Here is a 17,465-nt window from a genome sequence, read left to right on the forward strand (position 1 = left end):
CGGAGGAAACCCACACAGACACAGGGAGAATGCGCAAACTCCATACAGATAGTCACCCAAGGCCAGAATAGAGCCTGGGTTCTTGGTGCTGTGGGGTAGCAGTGCTAACCACTCTGTCACCGTGCCACTCTCAAATCAAAGGATCTTTCAAATGTTAACTTTAAAGCAGCCAGTAATTTGAATGAAAATCCATTCTTTCTGCAGCTTTACTAATTCTTCACAACACCCATCCACGTGGTGTTTTTACTGCGCCCTTTCAAACCTTGGTGTTTCCAGGGTGATTTGAGTGTGTGAGGCTCTTGCGTTCCAGCGCCTTTTCGCGATAATGGTGGCCTTTGTCTCAAAGTAACCAGGTCCCAAGAGAGATTTGATTCAGGCTGCGTTTCTTGAATCTGACAAAAGAATGAATGACTACTGAGTAGTGGCTATAAAATGTAATTTGAACATATCGGTCAGACGACAATTGGGGTGAGTGGCAGATTGTACTGCAGTTTACTGCACTGAACTGGTTAGATTTGTAAATTGATCCATTATTCGTGAACACAAGGTGGATCTTGTTATTAAAATGACATTATTGTACATTAACTACCAGATCAATGCAAGTTTAGCATGTGAGATTTAAACTGCAATGAACTTTAAATGATGATACCAGAAAACAAATGTGTGAACCATTCATCGTTCACCATCTAGTGGCGAACTTTGATGATTGCGTAATACCTGGGAAGGAATGAAGTAAATTGAGCTATTTTGGAGCAATAGTACCAACCTATAATTAAAATTTCTAGTCCAGACATTCAAAAGTGTGAGATATCTTTGAAATATGTGACTACTTCATCCATTTCCGTGTCATAAAGGTGCATTCAGCAATTTCTTTGCATACTAATTGGCTATTGGATTTCCTGCGAATCACTGATAGAGTAACTCAAAACATGCGGCCTAATGATATCAGAGTCATTAAACTTCATTGTAAACAGCTAGTGTTAAGGGCATGGGGAAATCAAGACAAAACAGTGGCACATTAAGCTGAAACAAAATATGAATAAATCCACCCCGTTAACAGTCGGACTATAATGAAAGCCGATACCCTGGCAAGGTTTCAAGGCAGTAAACTTAGGGTTCAGGTAATCATTACAAGCTGCAGTCATGTTCCTGGGATTGGTTACAGTGTCCCATGGGTTCTTCAATTTGATTAATTCCTTGTAATCACTCCCAAGAATCCATTAATCTCTATATTGTTTCATGTATATAATGGATGCAGTCTGTCAACTCAGGAATTATATAATGCGTCTGATAAAATAAATTATTTAAACTCCCAAAAGCATAGTGCAGGTCAGATATGTGAGACCAGTGTGCTTTTCTGCTTTACTTGCATTGTTTCATTTGTCATACAAGCATGAGAACAAATGGCTGAATCGCATGAGGGCGATAGACAAAGCAGGAGCTGACAGCTCACTCACTGGATCTCAACCCAATCAGCATTATTACTTGAAAGTTACAGCCACAGTTTAACAGGGCTCTTACACTCGGCACAATGGAGGTGATCCTCTGAATGGGTTCCCCTGCATTTTCACAGTAAATGGCAGAAAATCTGTTCAAGCTGGAAAATCAGCATAATCACAGCTCCCACCATTTTTCCAGCATTTAAGCAGCATTCCCATCACTGTTACAGTGGACGATCGGAGAAACTCTTTTGTCAATTAACCTTAATGTTCTTTCCATCTGGTTCACTGTGTGTCACAGGTGCAATACCATTTTCTTCCCTTTTCTCAAGAAGACACTGCCTTTGATGACAGGCCATTCCAAGGCAGCCAGCACCTAACTGGAGCTTTTCCCAATGGCATCATTTTACAGGCCGCTTCTGGCAGGTTAGCAGGACGGCCCTCACATCCACACCCCAATCTGACCGCAATTTTACAAGGAGAAGGTGAGGCCTTGGGCAGCCTGCCCACCCATGAGACTCTTAAGTGACCCATCCTCACCCGGCCTCAATTTTGAGGCTGGTGGGAGGGGTTCAGGGGCAGGTCAACCTGGCTCAGGCCTTAAGTGGGAAGAGAGGTGCACTTCCCTGAAGGGCCTGCTTTCCATATCGGGTTCCCCAGCCCCAGCAAGGCCTCACCCTGTGGGCACTCTCTTCCCTCGTGGCCTCTCCATCAAGAAATACATTTCTCCAGTGGTGAAAATATGGAGCTTGTTCCTTAGTGCTGTGCTGAAGCAGAAATAGTTCATACATTTAAGTGAAGGTTTGATGGATACATGAGGAAAAATGTAATAGAGGAATATGGGGACAAGGTGGGAAAAGGTTATTAGAATAGAGGAGATTCATATGGAGTATAAACACCAACATGTGTGAGTTGGGCCGAAGGGTCTGCTTTTGTGCTGTAAATTAATGTAATTCTGTATAATAATCTAGAATAGGTACAGGATTGAACAATTTTATTGTTAGTTGAAGATAAGGGAAACAGAATCATGGCAGTAGTGACAAAGTAGACCACATTAAACAATTTCTAAAAATGTATTCATGGGATGTGGGCATCACTGGCCAGTCTTTGTTGCCCATCCCTAATTGCCCTTGAGAAGGTGGTGGTGAGCTGCCTTCTTGAACTGCTGCAATCCCTAAGGTGTAGGTACACTCACAGTAAAGTAAAGTTAATTTATTAGTCACAAAAAAGGCAATAACACTGCAATGAAGTTCCTGTGAAATTCCCCTAGTCAAGTGTTTCTTGATGAAGAGGCCATGAGGGAAGAGAGTGCCCACAGGGTGAGGCCTTGCTGGGGCTGGGGAGCCCGATATGGAAAGCAGGCCCTTCAGGGAAGTGCACCTCTCTTCCCACTTAAGGCCTGAGCCAGGTTGACCTGCCCCTGAACCCCTCCCGCCAGCCTCAAAATTGAGGCCGGGTAAGGATGGGTCACAATCTGGCGCCTGTTCAGGTCAATGCACCCAACCAGCACGTCTTTCAGACTGTGGGAGGAAACCGGAGCACCCGGAGGAAACCCACTCAGACATGGGGAGAACGTGCAAACTCCGCACAGACAGTGACCCAAGCCGAGAATTGAACTCAGGTCCCTGGCGCTGTGAGGCAGTAGTGCTAACCACTGTGCCACCATGCCGCTAGTTAGGGAGGGAGTTCCAGGATTTTGACCCAGCAACAGTGAAGGAACAGTGACATATTTGCAAATCATGATGGTGGGCGACTTGGAGGGGAACCTCCAGGTGGTGATGTTCCCAGGCATCTACTGCCCTTGTCCTTCTAGATGGTAGCGGTCATACGTTTGGAAGGTGTTGCCTGAGGAGCCTTAGAGAGATCCTGCAGTGCATCTTGTAGATGGTACGCACGGCTGCCACAGTTCATTGGTAGTAGAGGGATTGAATGGTTTTGGAAGGGATAACAATCAAATGGGTTGCTCTGTCTTGGATGATATCAAGCTTTTGGAGTGTTGCTGGAGCTACACTCATCCAGGCAAGTGGAGAGTATTCCATCATACTTCTGACTTGTGCCTTGTAGATGGTGGACAAAGTTTGGGGAGCCAGGAAAAGACTAGTACACTTTGATGAGTGGAATTCTGATGCTCTTGCACCTGGTCCTAAATGACAGACCTCCTGGTGCTTTACTTAATGCTCTTCTGCTAGTGTCACTATACCCAGCACCCTCCATATCCAGGTCTTTTTAGATGGCAACATTGTATGGATGCTTCTTTTCTTTCAATGAGGCAAAAAGCACTTTTTTAAGGTCCTAGTGGTTCTGTTAATGACAGCTCTCACAGAGACATGCTTTTCAGTAGAATGCTCCTTAGCTGCTAAGCATGCAACTTCGAGGGGATCTTTATCTGTGACAGAAAGGGTGTGCTTTTGTTACCTACAAGCCATCCCCCCACTTGATTATCTTCCTTAAAGAGCTCAGTGTTTGCTGAATTCCTGAGGCTGAAGGGATTATGGCAACTAGCAGAAAGTCTAATATACATATGAAGGATTCTTTGCAACTGATTACACACAATCTTTTCAGAATTTGCAAGCGTTAACAGTTGGGAGTTGAGAATAGTACATGGCTGACATCTCGTACCCTTCACTTTGAGGGTGCCAGTAACATGATAAAACTGGAGACCCTATTATAATGCTTCCTTGCTGCCATGCTAAACTGAATATATTCCCAAGCTCCTCGGAAAAATGTGACAGTTTCTTTATCAATACAGGCCAGGATTGTTCCCTGGTTGATAATGCACAGAGTTCCCAAACTGCTTAAAATGAGCCTGTGGTATAAAAGACAAGGACAAAGCTTTTCAGGCAGATGACCATGACCACAACATCTCTGTGTAGTAGCTGGCACAACTGCCTTCTATGGTGAAGCATGCCACTTTGAACAGAGCTGTTCAGATAGTCTTCATAGAGTCTGCATGGGACAGGAGTGGAGGGGCTGGTAGGCCCCAAGTCTCTATCAAATGTTGCTTCATTCCTGTTTTCTCTAACCTACACTACTCCTGTCCTCTATTATAATTGCATCAGAGGGAATGTTTATTAGGAACTCTGGGTTAAGCATTCACTCATATCACCAAACTACACTGATTTCCTGGGGGCAGGGTGATTGCAGAAGCAGCAGGTTTCTTGAATTATATCTGTGAGAAATCCTACATGGGCCATGCAAGTAAAAGTACATGGCACACTCTGCCCATGAAGATTCAATGTAGTCTATGTACACTGCTACACACGCACATTGTTAATCACCTGTGTCAACCAGGGCAAAGGTTTCTCTGTTGTCTCATGTTCAAAGGCATGTGCAGTTCAAATAAGGTGCACGGGGAAAAAGAAAAGGCTTTGAACTCTCTCCTGTAACTCCAGTAATCTCTTTTGAAAGTTTCCTTGGTCTAAATGCTCCAAAATAAAGCACTTTTCCAGTCTTGGCTCTTTAATTTTGTTCTAAGTTATGTTTGTTGCTGTGGGAATGCAGTTCGTGGAACTGGGCCTCCAATCCTGTTGTTTTCCTACCAGGCGGATCCCATGGAACTATTTTGATGATGATCAGGGAGCTTCTTTCTGGTGCTTGGGCCAAGTTTATCCCTCAGCGTCATTAAAACAGATTATCTGCTCATTATCTCATTGCTGTTTGTGAAATCTTGCCTCACACAAGCTGCTGCGTTTATTTATATTACAAATGACTAGATTTCAAAAAGAAATTTGTTGGCTGTGAAGTGATCCCGAGATCATGAGAAGTTCTACATAAATGCAAGTTCTTTCGAGATAATGAGTTCCCTGCAGCATTACAGCCACACATGTGGAAGGCCTCAGGTCGGGCACAGTGTAACACAGCAGAAAGATGATGGAAATGGATTCCATCCCAGAACCTACCCACAAAATTACCAGTAGGTTGACTCCAATCCAAACACTCACTGTGTAAATTAGGGGTTTGTATTCTTAAATTAGCCTGAAGTGACCTGAAACTAGACAGAGATTTGCAAAAGAAAGCTTTGAATTTCTATGGCATCTAATTACATGACGCAGTGACATGTCAAAGCTCTTTCCCAGTCACAATAAAGATTTTTGAAGTATAGCGATGGTTGTTATAAGGGGAAATTCTGGAGCCAGCGTTACTTGAAGTAAGAAACAATAATGAAATGATACCAAATTACCCTGAATTTGGAGGAGGGATGAATATTGATTCAGTGATTAGCAAAACTTTCTACTCCTTTTCCAAAAATGCCATGGGATTTTCCATGTACTGCAAACCGATAAAGCTTCACCTTATTGCGTCTACTGCAAGCTATCAATCACTCTTTATTGTAATTTTTTATTCCCTTTCCCTACAAAATGGATAACTTAAAAAATGAAGGTTCAGGACAAAAAGCTTGGAATTACTTTTGTCCAGAATAAAAGTGATACTTTAATTAGTGCACAGTGCTGGCCATGAGGTTTTTCTCAGGAGGCATGGAATAGCAAAATTAACCACAATGCGGATATGAGTACCTATTAGAACCGTTAACTAGAGAAATATGTCGAAATCAGTGAGTTATAGTTTCATCTCATTTGTCATGTAGGCCACATCTTGGAGTGTACTCCTGAGATGTATTTGAGTCATTTTTACAAACCCCCCCAATGACTGATTTAGAAATCATCAGGACTTCCTTCCCTGGATTAAATTTTGTAATCCATTGTTTTATACAGATTGTTTTCAACTTAAAATAACCTGAAATATCCTGTCAGGAATTGGCTGCTCACTTGATAATTAAATTATTTTTTCATGTCACAAGTAGGCTTACATTAACATTGCAATGAAGTTACTGTGAAAATCCCCTAGCCGCCACATTCAGTTTCCCTCGGGTAGACTGAGGGAAAATTTAGCATGGTCAATGCACCTAACCAGCACATCTTTCAGACTGTGGGAGGAAACCAGAGCACCTGGAGGAAACCCACACAGACACAGAGAGAACATGCAGACTCCACACAAACAGTGACCCAAGCTGGGAATCGAACTCGGGTCCCCGGCGTTGTGAGGCAGCAGTGTTAACCACTGTGCCACCATGCTGAGTGATGAATGCAAGGAGTGTCAGCTCATTTTTGGACAGCATTCACGCAGCTGAATATCATTGAATGTATCATCTGTGAATGAGGGTTTAAACTGGCAACAACAACTGTTGTTAAATACAAGTGAATAAACATGAAGAAAATGGCATAAATCGTTTGTAAAGAGCTGCAGATATGTAGAAAGATCACATAAACAATACTTCTTTTCCAATTCAATTCTGTTTGGTGGAGTATTGATGGCATGTATCTGCCCTGCACCTTTGACTGCTTTGACTAGATTAAGTCCAAGTGATAAGCTACACTGTAAAATAGCCTACAATTATGAGAAGCACACAGCTCTAAAGATTTCCTGAAGTCACTGCTGTTTGCAGAGATTTGGATCGATAATATTAGCACATTATTATTGGCTCTTTATCTTAAGGGGATATAATGCAATTAGGAAACATTGGACTGAAATTCAGTTTTATTAGTAGTTGCTAACAAGATTCAATTTGAAGAGTTATTTTCTCTGTTGGCTTGAACATGAATATACACTGTTTTAAAGCTGGCAGGATAGGTGAATGATGTATGCATTTTTGGATCTTGGAGAATGATATGCAGTTTTTTCTTCATTCATCAATTATTTTATTTATTGATGCAATGTTGTAAGACCTATTTTTCTCTTTCATTTATTGGGTGTGTTGATAAACTGCAGCCCCTTCATCCAATTCATAAATGGGAAAGCATTAGTTCTTCAAGTTCTGAGCTACATTCCTCCCTCAGCCAAGACTACCAAAAATCAGGTTAATTTATTATTCATCTCATGTGCTGTTCATGGAACATACTGTGCATCAAATTGGCTGCCACGTTTGCTCGCATAATATTAGTGACTAGGCTTCTAATGTAATTTATTGAATGTGAAATCCTTTGGTACAATGTGAGGATGTAAATGGCGCTATACAAGCATAGGCTCCATGCTTTCCTTTAACCGTTCATTACTCTTCAGCAATCAAGCTCTTCCCAGATTTCTTACACCAGAACATCTCATAAGTTATTTCTGTCAACAGAAATGTATAGAAAATTAATTAAAGGCAAAAGGGAAATGTGTAAAGATTAGGAAAAAGTACAAAAGTCACCATTAGAAAGGCAAAGAGGAACTAACTAAAAGTTAGGTGCCAAGGAATATTAAAAAAGAATAATAAAGTATTACACAGGCAACAGAAGAAAAAATAAGATGTGGGGCTAGATACTTCGGCCTCCCAGCAGCAAGGGTGCGCTACTGACAGGACTGGAGAATCCTGCCCACGTGAACGGCCGAAGAATTCCGGCCATGGATTGGGCCACGAATTGACACAAACAATAAGCTCACATGTAAGCAAAATGGCAGAAATATTACCTAATTTTTTTGTTTTGACATTTACCAGGAAGATTAACATGATGGACATAATGCTCAAAAAGAGGGATTAAGAAAGCAAAGACATTTAGAAAGCTGTGAGATACTTAATAAACTAATCAAACTTGGAAAGGACAAAACTGCTGGCCTGGCTGGATTCCATCCTTTCATTTCACAAGATTATAGACCGGTTAGTCTTACTTCAGTGGTTGGTAAATTGATGGAAAAGGTCCTTAGGGATGGGATTTACGACCATTTAGAAAGATGCGGATTAATCCGGGATAGTCAGCACGGATTCGTGAAGGGCAAGTCGTGCCTCACAAATTTGATTGAATTTTTTGAGGAGGTAACTAAGTGTGTTGATGAAGGTAGGGCAGTTGGTGTCATATACATGGATTTTAGTAAGGCGTTTGATAAGGTCCCCCATGGTCGGCTTATGATGAAAGTGAGGAGGTGTGGGATAGAGGGAAAGTTGGCCGATTGGATAGGTAACTGGCTGTCTGATCGAAGACAGAGGGTGGTGGTGGATGGAAAATTTTCGGATTGGAGGCAGGTTACTAGCGGAGTGCCACAGGGATCAGTGCTTGGTCCTCTGCTCTTTGTGATTTTTATTAATGACTTAGAGGAGGGGCTGAAGGGTGGATCAGTAAATTTGCTGATGACACCAAGATTGGTGGAGTAGTGGATGAGGTGGAGGGCTGTTGTAGGCTGCAAAGAGACATAGATAGGATACAAAGCTGGGCTGAAAAATGGCAAATGGAGTTTAACCCTGATAAATGTGAGGTGAATCATTTTGGTGGGACTAATTCAAATGTGGATTACAGGGTCAAAGGTAGGGTTCTGAAGACTGTGGAGGAACAGAGAGATCTTGGGGTCCATATCCACAGATCTCTAAAGGTTGCCACTCACGTGGATAGAGCTGTGAAGAAGGCATATAGTGTGTTAGCTTTTATTAACAGGGGGTTGGAGTTTAAGAGCCGTGGGGTTATGCTGCAACTGTACAGGACCTTGGTGAGACCACATTTGGAATATTGTGTGCAGTTCTGGTCGCCTCACTATAAGAAGGACGTGGAAGCGCTGGAAAGAGTGCAGAGGAGATTTACCAGGATGCTGCCTGGTTTGGAGGGTAGGTCTTATGAGGAAAGGTTGAGGGAGCTAGGGCTGTTCTCTCTGGAGCGGAGGAGGCTGAGGGGAGACTTAATAGAGGTTTATAAAATGATGAAGGGGATAGATAGTGTGAACGTTCAAAGACTATTTCCTCGGGTGGATGGAGCTATTACAAGGGGGCATAACTATAGGGTTCGTGGTGGGAGATATAGGAAGGATATCAGAGGTAGGTTCTTTACGCAGAGAGTGGTTGGGGTGTGGAATGGACTGCCTGCAGTGATAGTGGAGTTAGACACTTTAGGAACATTTAAGCGGTTATTGGGTAGGCACATGGAGCACACCAGGATGATAGGGAGTGGGATAGCTTGATCTTGGTTTCAGATAAAGCTCGGCACAACATCGTGGGCCAAAGGGCCTGTTCTGTGCTGTACTGTTCTATGTTCTATGTTTAAGATGTTAGGCAAGAGGCAGTTGTATATCAAAATCCATCAGAAAAGTGCCAGAGGACTGGAGGAGAGCTAATGTGATTCCTATGTTTAAAAACGATGGCACAACAAGTCTAAAAGTGATAGGCCAATTAGTTTAACGTCAGTCGTAGAAAAGATAATGGTTTCTTTCTTAAAAATGTAATGAAAACATCTACAAACTGAAAATCATGGAAGCCCCTATTATCCATCATCAGTGTTGACACCATTTTTTTCATCATTTACGTAAATAATTTGGAGATTTGAAATCGATAAAACAATTGCAAAATTTGATAGCACAAAATTGGGGAGTGCAGTTAATATTGAGGAGGGTTGCAACTAAATACAAGAATGTATTAATTAAGCTGTGTGTATTTTGCAAACTAATGTCAATATAAATCAATGTGAGTTGGTAGATTTTATTAGGAAGAGTAGTTAAGCCACTTTGAACTTTGAAAATAAGAGTCTAAGTAGGATAAAGGAGCAGAGAGATTCAGAGTGTGTTGTAGACATAGTTCCTGGAGTGCAATCATCAAGCAATCAGTGAATTGTAAATACTTAACACTTTTAGCTTCACAATAAAAACCCTGGAAAAGTTGCATAGGATCATAAGGAATAGAAGCAGGAATAGACCATTCAACCCATCAAGGCTGCTCAGCCATTTAATAATTCCAAAATCTGTCTAACTCTCAGGCACTCACCTGATGAAGGAGCGGCACTCCAAAAGTTCGTGCTCCCAAATAAACCTGTTGGACTTTAACCTGGTGTTATGAGACTACTTACTGTGCCCACCCCAGTCCAACGCCGGCAACTGCACATCATGTCTAACTCTGCCTTGATTATATTCAATGACCCAGCCTCCATTCCTTTGTGGGGAACAGAATTCAACAACCCCTTGAGGGAAGAAATTCCTCCTCATCTCTATCTTAAATTAGCAACCCCTTGTTCAGAAAAAGTATCCCTAATTCCAGATTCCCCATGAAGGAAAACATTCAGCATCAATCCTGTCAAGCCTCCTCAGAATTTTATATTTTTCAATACAATGACCTCTCATTTTCCTCAAAACATTATTCTAAGAAGTGTAGGCCCAACCTGCTCAAACTTTCCTCTTTTGTCCCAGGAATCATCCTATTGAACCTTCTCTGCAGTGTTCCAATGCAAGAAAGAACATCCTTGCTTAAGTAAGGAAGGCTGAACACAAAACTCCACGTGTGGTCTCAACAATGCCCTGTATAGCTGAAGCATGGCCTCACTACTTTTATACTCCATCACTCTTGTAATATAGACCAACATTGTATTATCCTGCCTAATTACTTGCAGTACCTGCATGCTAACTTTTTGTGATTCATGAGCAAGGTCATTCAAAACTCTGCAGTCTCTCTCCACTTACTTAATATTCTGTTTTCCTTTTTGGGCCTAAGTAGACAACCTCACATTATTCTCCGTCTGTCAATTTCTTGCCCACTCACTTAATCTATTTTTTCAAACTCTATGTATCCTCCTCACAACTTGCTTTTCTACCTATATTTGTATAATTAGAAAATTTAGCTACAATCCAAGTCATTATCATATAGAGTTGAGGCCCCAGTAACAGACCTCTGCAGCATTCCACTAGTTACAGTTTGCCAACCTGAAAATGATCCTGACTCTGTTCCCTGTTAACCAATCCTTTATCCTTTAGCTAATGTACTAAACCAGCACCATGCAATGCTATCTTGTGTGGTAACATTTTATGTATCAACATATTGAATGCCTTTCTGAAATCTAATTACACTATACTTGGATATTTCCCTTTATCCACCCTGTTTGTTACTTCCTCAAATAACTTCAATAAATTTGTCAATCACAATTTCCATTTCAAAAACCATGTTGTTTCTGCCTGATTGTGTTTTGATTTCCTAAATGTCTTGCTACTATCTCCTAATTAATGTATTCTAGCATTTTCCCAATGCCAGATGTTAGATTAATCAACTTTCTGTCTTACTCTTGACAATTAACAGCATAGATCAGAGAGCCAGAGCCCTCAATCACAATATTTTCTTTGGGTATCAAGGTGTTTCAAAAGGCTAATACACATTCTTTTCTGGAAGCACAGACATCCATTAGAGTACTAAAACACCTGAGCCCCAGGAAAACATTGTTTGATTGGCAGCTCCAGCTGCCTAGACTATACTGCAAATGTCACAATGTTTATTTATGCAAGATAAAGAAGGGTCAAGTGTTTGCAGTTTCTGCTATTGATGTTTTTAAAGGATCTGTATTATTGTTATTTTCATTGGTCTGTATAAAAATGAGATTTTGTTGAAGAAATTGGGAAGTTATCAATGTTCTTTCAAGTTTTTCTTTAAGCATCCTATTGTCACCATAAGGTTCATTGTTTCTATACAGTCTAAAATGGCTGAATGGGCATGGAAGATCACGAGTTTTGCATGGGGCGCACAAGGGACCATCAGGTTGTTTGGGAGCTTAATGTGACATGGGGACATGATGGACCATGGGGTGAGTAGGTGCTTACCTTGGCATGGTGCCATGTGGGGCCATAAGGACTTAAAGGGGTTATACCTTGGCATGGGGAAATGGGAGGCCATATGGATTGTGTAGGCATACCCTGGCATGGAGGAACATGAGAAGCCACTTGTGTTGTTCAGGATATCTAAGCATACGGGCATGAGGGACAATAGGACTGTTTGGGGGGGCATACCTGGGCATGAGGGACCATAGTGGTTATTTGGGGGGCATCCTTTGGCATGGGGATATGAGGGACCATAAGGGGTGGCTTTGATGTGACATGGCTAGAGTATGGGGAATGTGTGGGAGGTAAGATGCGAGGGCTGGTGGATCTTTCATTTTTTTAAATTATAACTGGGATGAAGTCCCATAATACTGAAACCAGCATTTTAAACAGCCTGCCTCCAAGCCCCACAGTCCCTGGGTCCCGGGTGGACAAGCCCAATTGCATCCCACACCAAACCCCATCCTTCCCCCCACCCACACCTGCTCCCTGCCAAAATGAAAATCTTATCCTTGCAGGCACCTTCTCCTATCAGTGGGTCAAATCAAGAATTTTCCCAACTCCCACGACACGCCTCGCGGATGGAAATCCAGCCTATTATGTACCACGTGTCATTCAGCAGACTTCACTAATCATTTTATTTCTTATCAGGCAGGACAAGTGAATCCAATAGTGAAGCTGTTTGTGGTGAACCTTTATGGACCAACTCATACCCTTGAACTGATGCCACCAGAGAGCTTCAAGTCCAAGTAAGATTGGGTAGACAGTCACCCTCATTTGATCAATTTGGAAATAATGAGTTCTGGTAGTTATAGAGGTATTACACAATGGCACCTTGATTACAACTGAAGAATAATTTTAGGCTCCAACCCAGAACTTACCATTAAATGAGTCAGCTTTCCATTGTTCTTAGTCACATTTCCCATTCAATCTTTGCCTGTAGTACACACAGATGGTGAATTCATTTCTATCACTGCGACTGGAGACTGGCCATTAGGCAGCTCATAAAAATAATTTAAATGAAGCTAATGCATGAAGTCCCTTCCCCAACAATGCAAGGAAGTACCTGGCACCAGTGAAGCTCATATCTTCCTGGTAACTGAGCTGGGATAAACAGAAACAAATGGAGAGAAATCTCCAGGACAACTCTGGCCCTATGTGGTGCAATGGATCAGTACAGCAGTCTGCAGCCACACTAACAGGCTACAATGTCTGAGAGAGATTTTTGAAGATATCAGTCACCATCACCATAACTTCCATCATTCCAGTTGATGGGAAAATTAACAAAGTCCAATTTTTTTTCTGCAAGCATGATAAGTTCTAACTATATATTGCAACTTGACACAAGTTGCACCTTTACAACTGGCAAGCCTTGACAAGTGGTAGATACAATGGAGTAGCTGATCCTTTCCAACACTGCATCCAACATAGTTGATATAATACTTGTCAGTCAATCGTGAGGCCAGACTAGAAGTTTTAGCTGCCAAGATTAATCTGCTTCTCAGCTTCAGGGAACTAGACAGCAGCGTGTGCGAGCTGTGAGGGGATAAAAGGAAAATCAGGATTTCCTTTGATGGCTGAGTTGACTCTGGCCTCACTGTCGAGGCTCACAATTAGAGTGGACCTGATGCCAGGCTCCTTGATGTCTTATCCTCGACAAAGTTTACCGCTCTGTACTCAGCAGCCTACAACTTTCCCCAATCAATTTAATAAAACCTTAGGCTGGTGAACACCACTGTGAATGTTTCTTTCTACAATATTATTTCTAGTTTCAACACTATTTAGCACTATTGATTGAGAAATGATCTGGTTTGTCGCCTGGACCCAGTTTATACCCACAAGCTGTCAGCAGTGCCTGTGCCAAAAATCAATTGAACGTCTGTTCTTAGTGATTAGTTTTACCCAAATAGCAACGTACAGCAGTGTTCACAATGAGAAAGTTAGCATGTCTTAAAACAGTATGAAGGAAATGCACCTAAAAATAAAGCATGATCGTTTATTTCTGAAGAAGGATAATTGCAGATTGTTGCTTGATTTCAGCTATTTGTTATTTGTGAATCAAATTTATTAGATGTGCTTTATAGCACCACATTTAACAACATTGGCGTGTAGTTTTAGTAAAGATTTTTCTTTATCAATTCTGAGATTGAATTTCTTTTCAACAAGGGAATATTATATCACAATGGTGAAGTGGGTCAGCAGCACGAAGACTGTGGTAAACTGGCTGAACAGACCGCAAAATGTCTCCATTCTTACTACATGCGAAATTACAACTGGAGCTTGTTCTAAGGTAAGACATTCTGCTCTCATGAACTGTGATGCTATTGAATGCTGCTAAATGCAGAGATCATTTGCCAGAAGACTTCTAATCAACTAATAAATTTGTAACTAATTGAAGTTGATCATACCTGCCAATAAATGATTTCTAATCCTACAGATCAATTGAGTTCCACCTTATCTTTACCAAGCTTTTCTCTTTAAACTGACAAAATATTACAGAGTTGGCTACCTGCTGCAGCCGGGCATTTCCAACTCAGTCAGAATTCTAAACCAACATGATTATTTAAACATGGAGGCATACCCCTTTCCTTCTCTTAGCTGCTGTTTGATGAGCTATATAAGCTGACTAGAGAGTAAATATTCTTCATTCAACACAGACTAATAGGACTCATTTTGCTTCCCATCACTCCCAGAAACACCCATTTCTCCGTCACAAAATGTTTGCTGGTTCTCTTGCCTCTTTTACTTTGTGCCAGATTTCTGGGATTTTTCAGTGGGGTCAATAGGAGAAGAAATAAGTCTCATAGAATCCCTACGGTGCAGAAGGAGGCCATTCGGCCCATCTAGCCTGCACCAACTCTCCGAAATAGCATCTTATCCAACCATCACCCATCCATCCACCCCCCACCCATCCCGTAACCCCCCCCCCCTCCCCCCCAATACTGTAAACCCTATACTTTTACCATGGCCAATTCATCTAACCTATACATCTTTGGACTGTGGGAGGAAACTGGCGGACCCAGCAGAAACCCACGCAGACGTGGGGAGAATGTGCAAACTTCACACAGTCACCCAAGGCCAGAATCAAATCCAGGTCCCTGGTGCTGTGAGGCAGCAATGCTAACCATTGTGCCATCGTGCTGCTTCTGTATCTGCATCCACATTTGGCATAAGTACAGTGTTCAAGCACAATCATTGCATTCCACCCTCATTTTCCTGGGTGGTTACTCACCTAGTACTCTAGCACAGAGGTGCCCAGATAGACATGCCCTCAATAGGTTGGCAGGGATCCAGGTGGGCAGGCCATAGATACAAGGATGGGCAAAATAGCCAAAATCTAACCCTTCCCAGCCCAGCTTATTGTCTGCATGCAATCAAATCTTTAGGCTGGACTTTAAAACTGACTCAAAACCCATTAATTTACCCTGAGTTAAAATTGGATCCACTTCGTGGGAGGGATTCTCCAATTTCGTACATGCCCACCCTACTGCAAATGAGAACAGAGAATTTAGTGTTCCAGATAAAACTCCATTTACTTTCAGCGGCACCGGAACATCCCAGACACGAGTGAGGACGGAGGCTTTTGGCATTTGGCTAGTGATCTCCAGGGATTGGTCCTCTCCTTGGATCACCCTGGGCCATGTTAAAGGACTGGTACAGAAAATTCTGTCACTTTGGGTGTGCTTTTCCTGTTCAGTGACAGCATTTTCATTAAGATCATTGGGTTTTAGTGGTGGGGGAAGCAGGTGGAATGTATGGGGAAATCTTCTCTACTAAGTCTGAGGTCCTAATTTATTAATTCTACTCGTATGAGGACGCTCAGCTTTCCCTCTGGTTAAGAAGTCAACTAACTTGGCTTTCCTTAAGGATCCAGAACAGAATGGAATATTGTGCTTACCCTTAAGAAGAGCTTTGTGATAGTGACAGGTCCTCTAAAAAAATCTAAAACAAATGGAAGATTATAAATGCATTATTGCTATATGCTGTCTGTAGGAAATCTGGTTTTCTCAGGCTTGATATATGACTCATTCAGAAAATGAATTGGTCCAATTTAGATGGGGAGGAAAATGCCTTAAGCAGAAATCAACTTGAAACTAAAACAAATAGATAAGGTTTAGCAAAATGTATTAATTGGTCAAATACGCTGAACCATAATTATATCCTCCAGCACTGCCAAAGTGGAATTCTTGCCTCCTGCCAAACATTTTTATTACTACATTGCATTTTTATCTCATTTCCTTTCTCTGCCTGAACTGGAATCTGCAGCTTCGAGGGTGGAGATTGCTAATAAACCTCTGCCAATGCTACTTATGCTCACCTGCCAAGTAGTAACCTCAGCTCCTCATACCCTTCACAATGCTGCCAGCCACGGCAATCACCATTCAATATGACTCAGATCAAGAAACCTTTACATAAAACAGTTCTTTTATTTGCCATTCCATTTTTGCGTGCCATATTCTCATGAACCGTCAATCATATTAAAAATGGATTCATGACCTGGACTGGCACTAAATTGCTAGCGAAGCCTGTGTGACAATGTTGAAGTGTTTGATGCAGTGAACAAGCCTGATCCAAGCTGTTAATATACAATAGCCTTGTAAATTATGTGTGGTTACCTGTATTGTAAGTGGCAAATATTCCTTTTTCACTGTTAAAAAGAAAGGTGTAAACATATGCACATTTTATATTAAGTATTTTACAAGGCTCGGTGACTGGTATGGAAAGAAATTCTTTCCGATTGATGATTGTTCGTGTTTTGCATGCGTTTTCATTTTATTTCTTTATTCTGATCATTTTAGAAACATGAAACAGTGTCTGAACTTTGGCTTTCTAAACAGGTAAGAAAAAACTGACAAAAATGAATTCATCATGTGACTGAATTCATCAAATTGACATTAAGAACATATATATATATATATAATGTGCCCAGCAATGTGGTAGAAGACAGTAACATCGCTATAGTTAAAACAGAGGAGCTGGAAATAATCAACAGGTCATAAAGATTTGTGGAGAGAGATGCAGAGGTCAATGATCTTTTTGTTAGAACTGGAAAAAGTTTGAGATGCAATTTTGTTTAGGGAAGTACAGAAGCAGTGTAAAACGGGAGGTGGGGGGAAAAATAAAAGGGAAAATTTGTGCTCAGGTGAAAGTCTGAAAAGATTAAATGACAAAATGTGTGATGTTAGAGATGCTAATGAGACAAATAAAGAAACAAAATATTGGAGAAAGAATAAATGGGAAATGGCAGAATCATTAAAAATAGCTGCCATCCAAAAACATGGGGGCAGAGATTATGATCTGAATATGTTGAACTCATTGCTGAGTCCGGAAGGCCTGATTGTAAGATGAGCTGCTATTCCTCGAGCTTCATTGGAAAAGTGTAGGAGGCCAAGAACAGAGAGTGGGAGTGGCGTGGGTAGAATAAAAGTGGCAGGCAATTGAAAGTTCAGGGTCACCTGCAGTTTGCATAGTTAGGTTTTGCTTTTCGGAGCACAGGAA

The 17,465-nt window shown here is 41.5% G+C and overlaps 1 protein-coding gene across 1 annotated transcript in view; it reads left to right on the forward strand.

Moving 5' to 3' along the window:
- The window catches only part of dpp10 (dipeptidyl peptidase like 10), an 837,745-nt gene that overhangs the window by 722,303 nt on the left and 97,977 nt on the right, over window positions 1-17,465 (forward strand). The window contains exons 10-12 of the mRNA XM_078229163.1: window positions 12,618-12,715; window positions 14,133-14,256; window positions 16,766-16,804. Coding sequence (XP_078085289.1) covers window positions 12,618-12,715; window positions 14,133-14,256; window positions 16,766-16,804 — 261 coding nt within the window. The remainder of the gene's footprint in view (window positions 1-12,617; window positions 12,716-14,132; window positions 14,257-16,765; window positions 16,805-17,465) is intronic.

The sequence above is a fragment of the Mustelus asterias genome, chromosome 14, assembly GCF_964213995.1.
Source record: "Mustelus asterias chromosome 14, sMusAst1.hap1.1, whole genome shotgun sequence".
Lineage (NCBI taxonomy): Eukaryota > Metazoa > Chordata > Chondrichthyes > Carcharhiniformes > Triakidae > Mustelus > Mustelus asterias.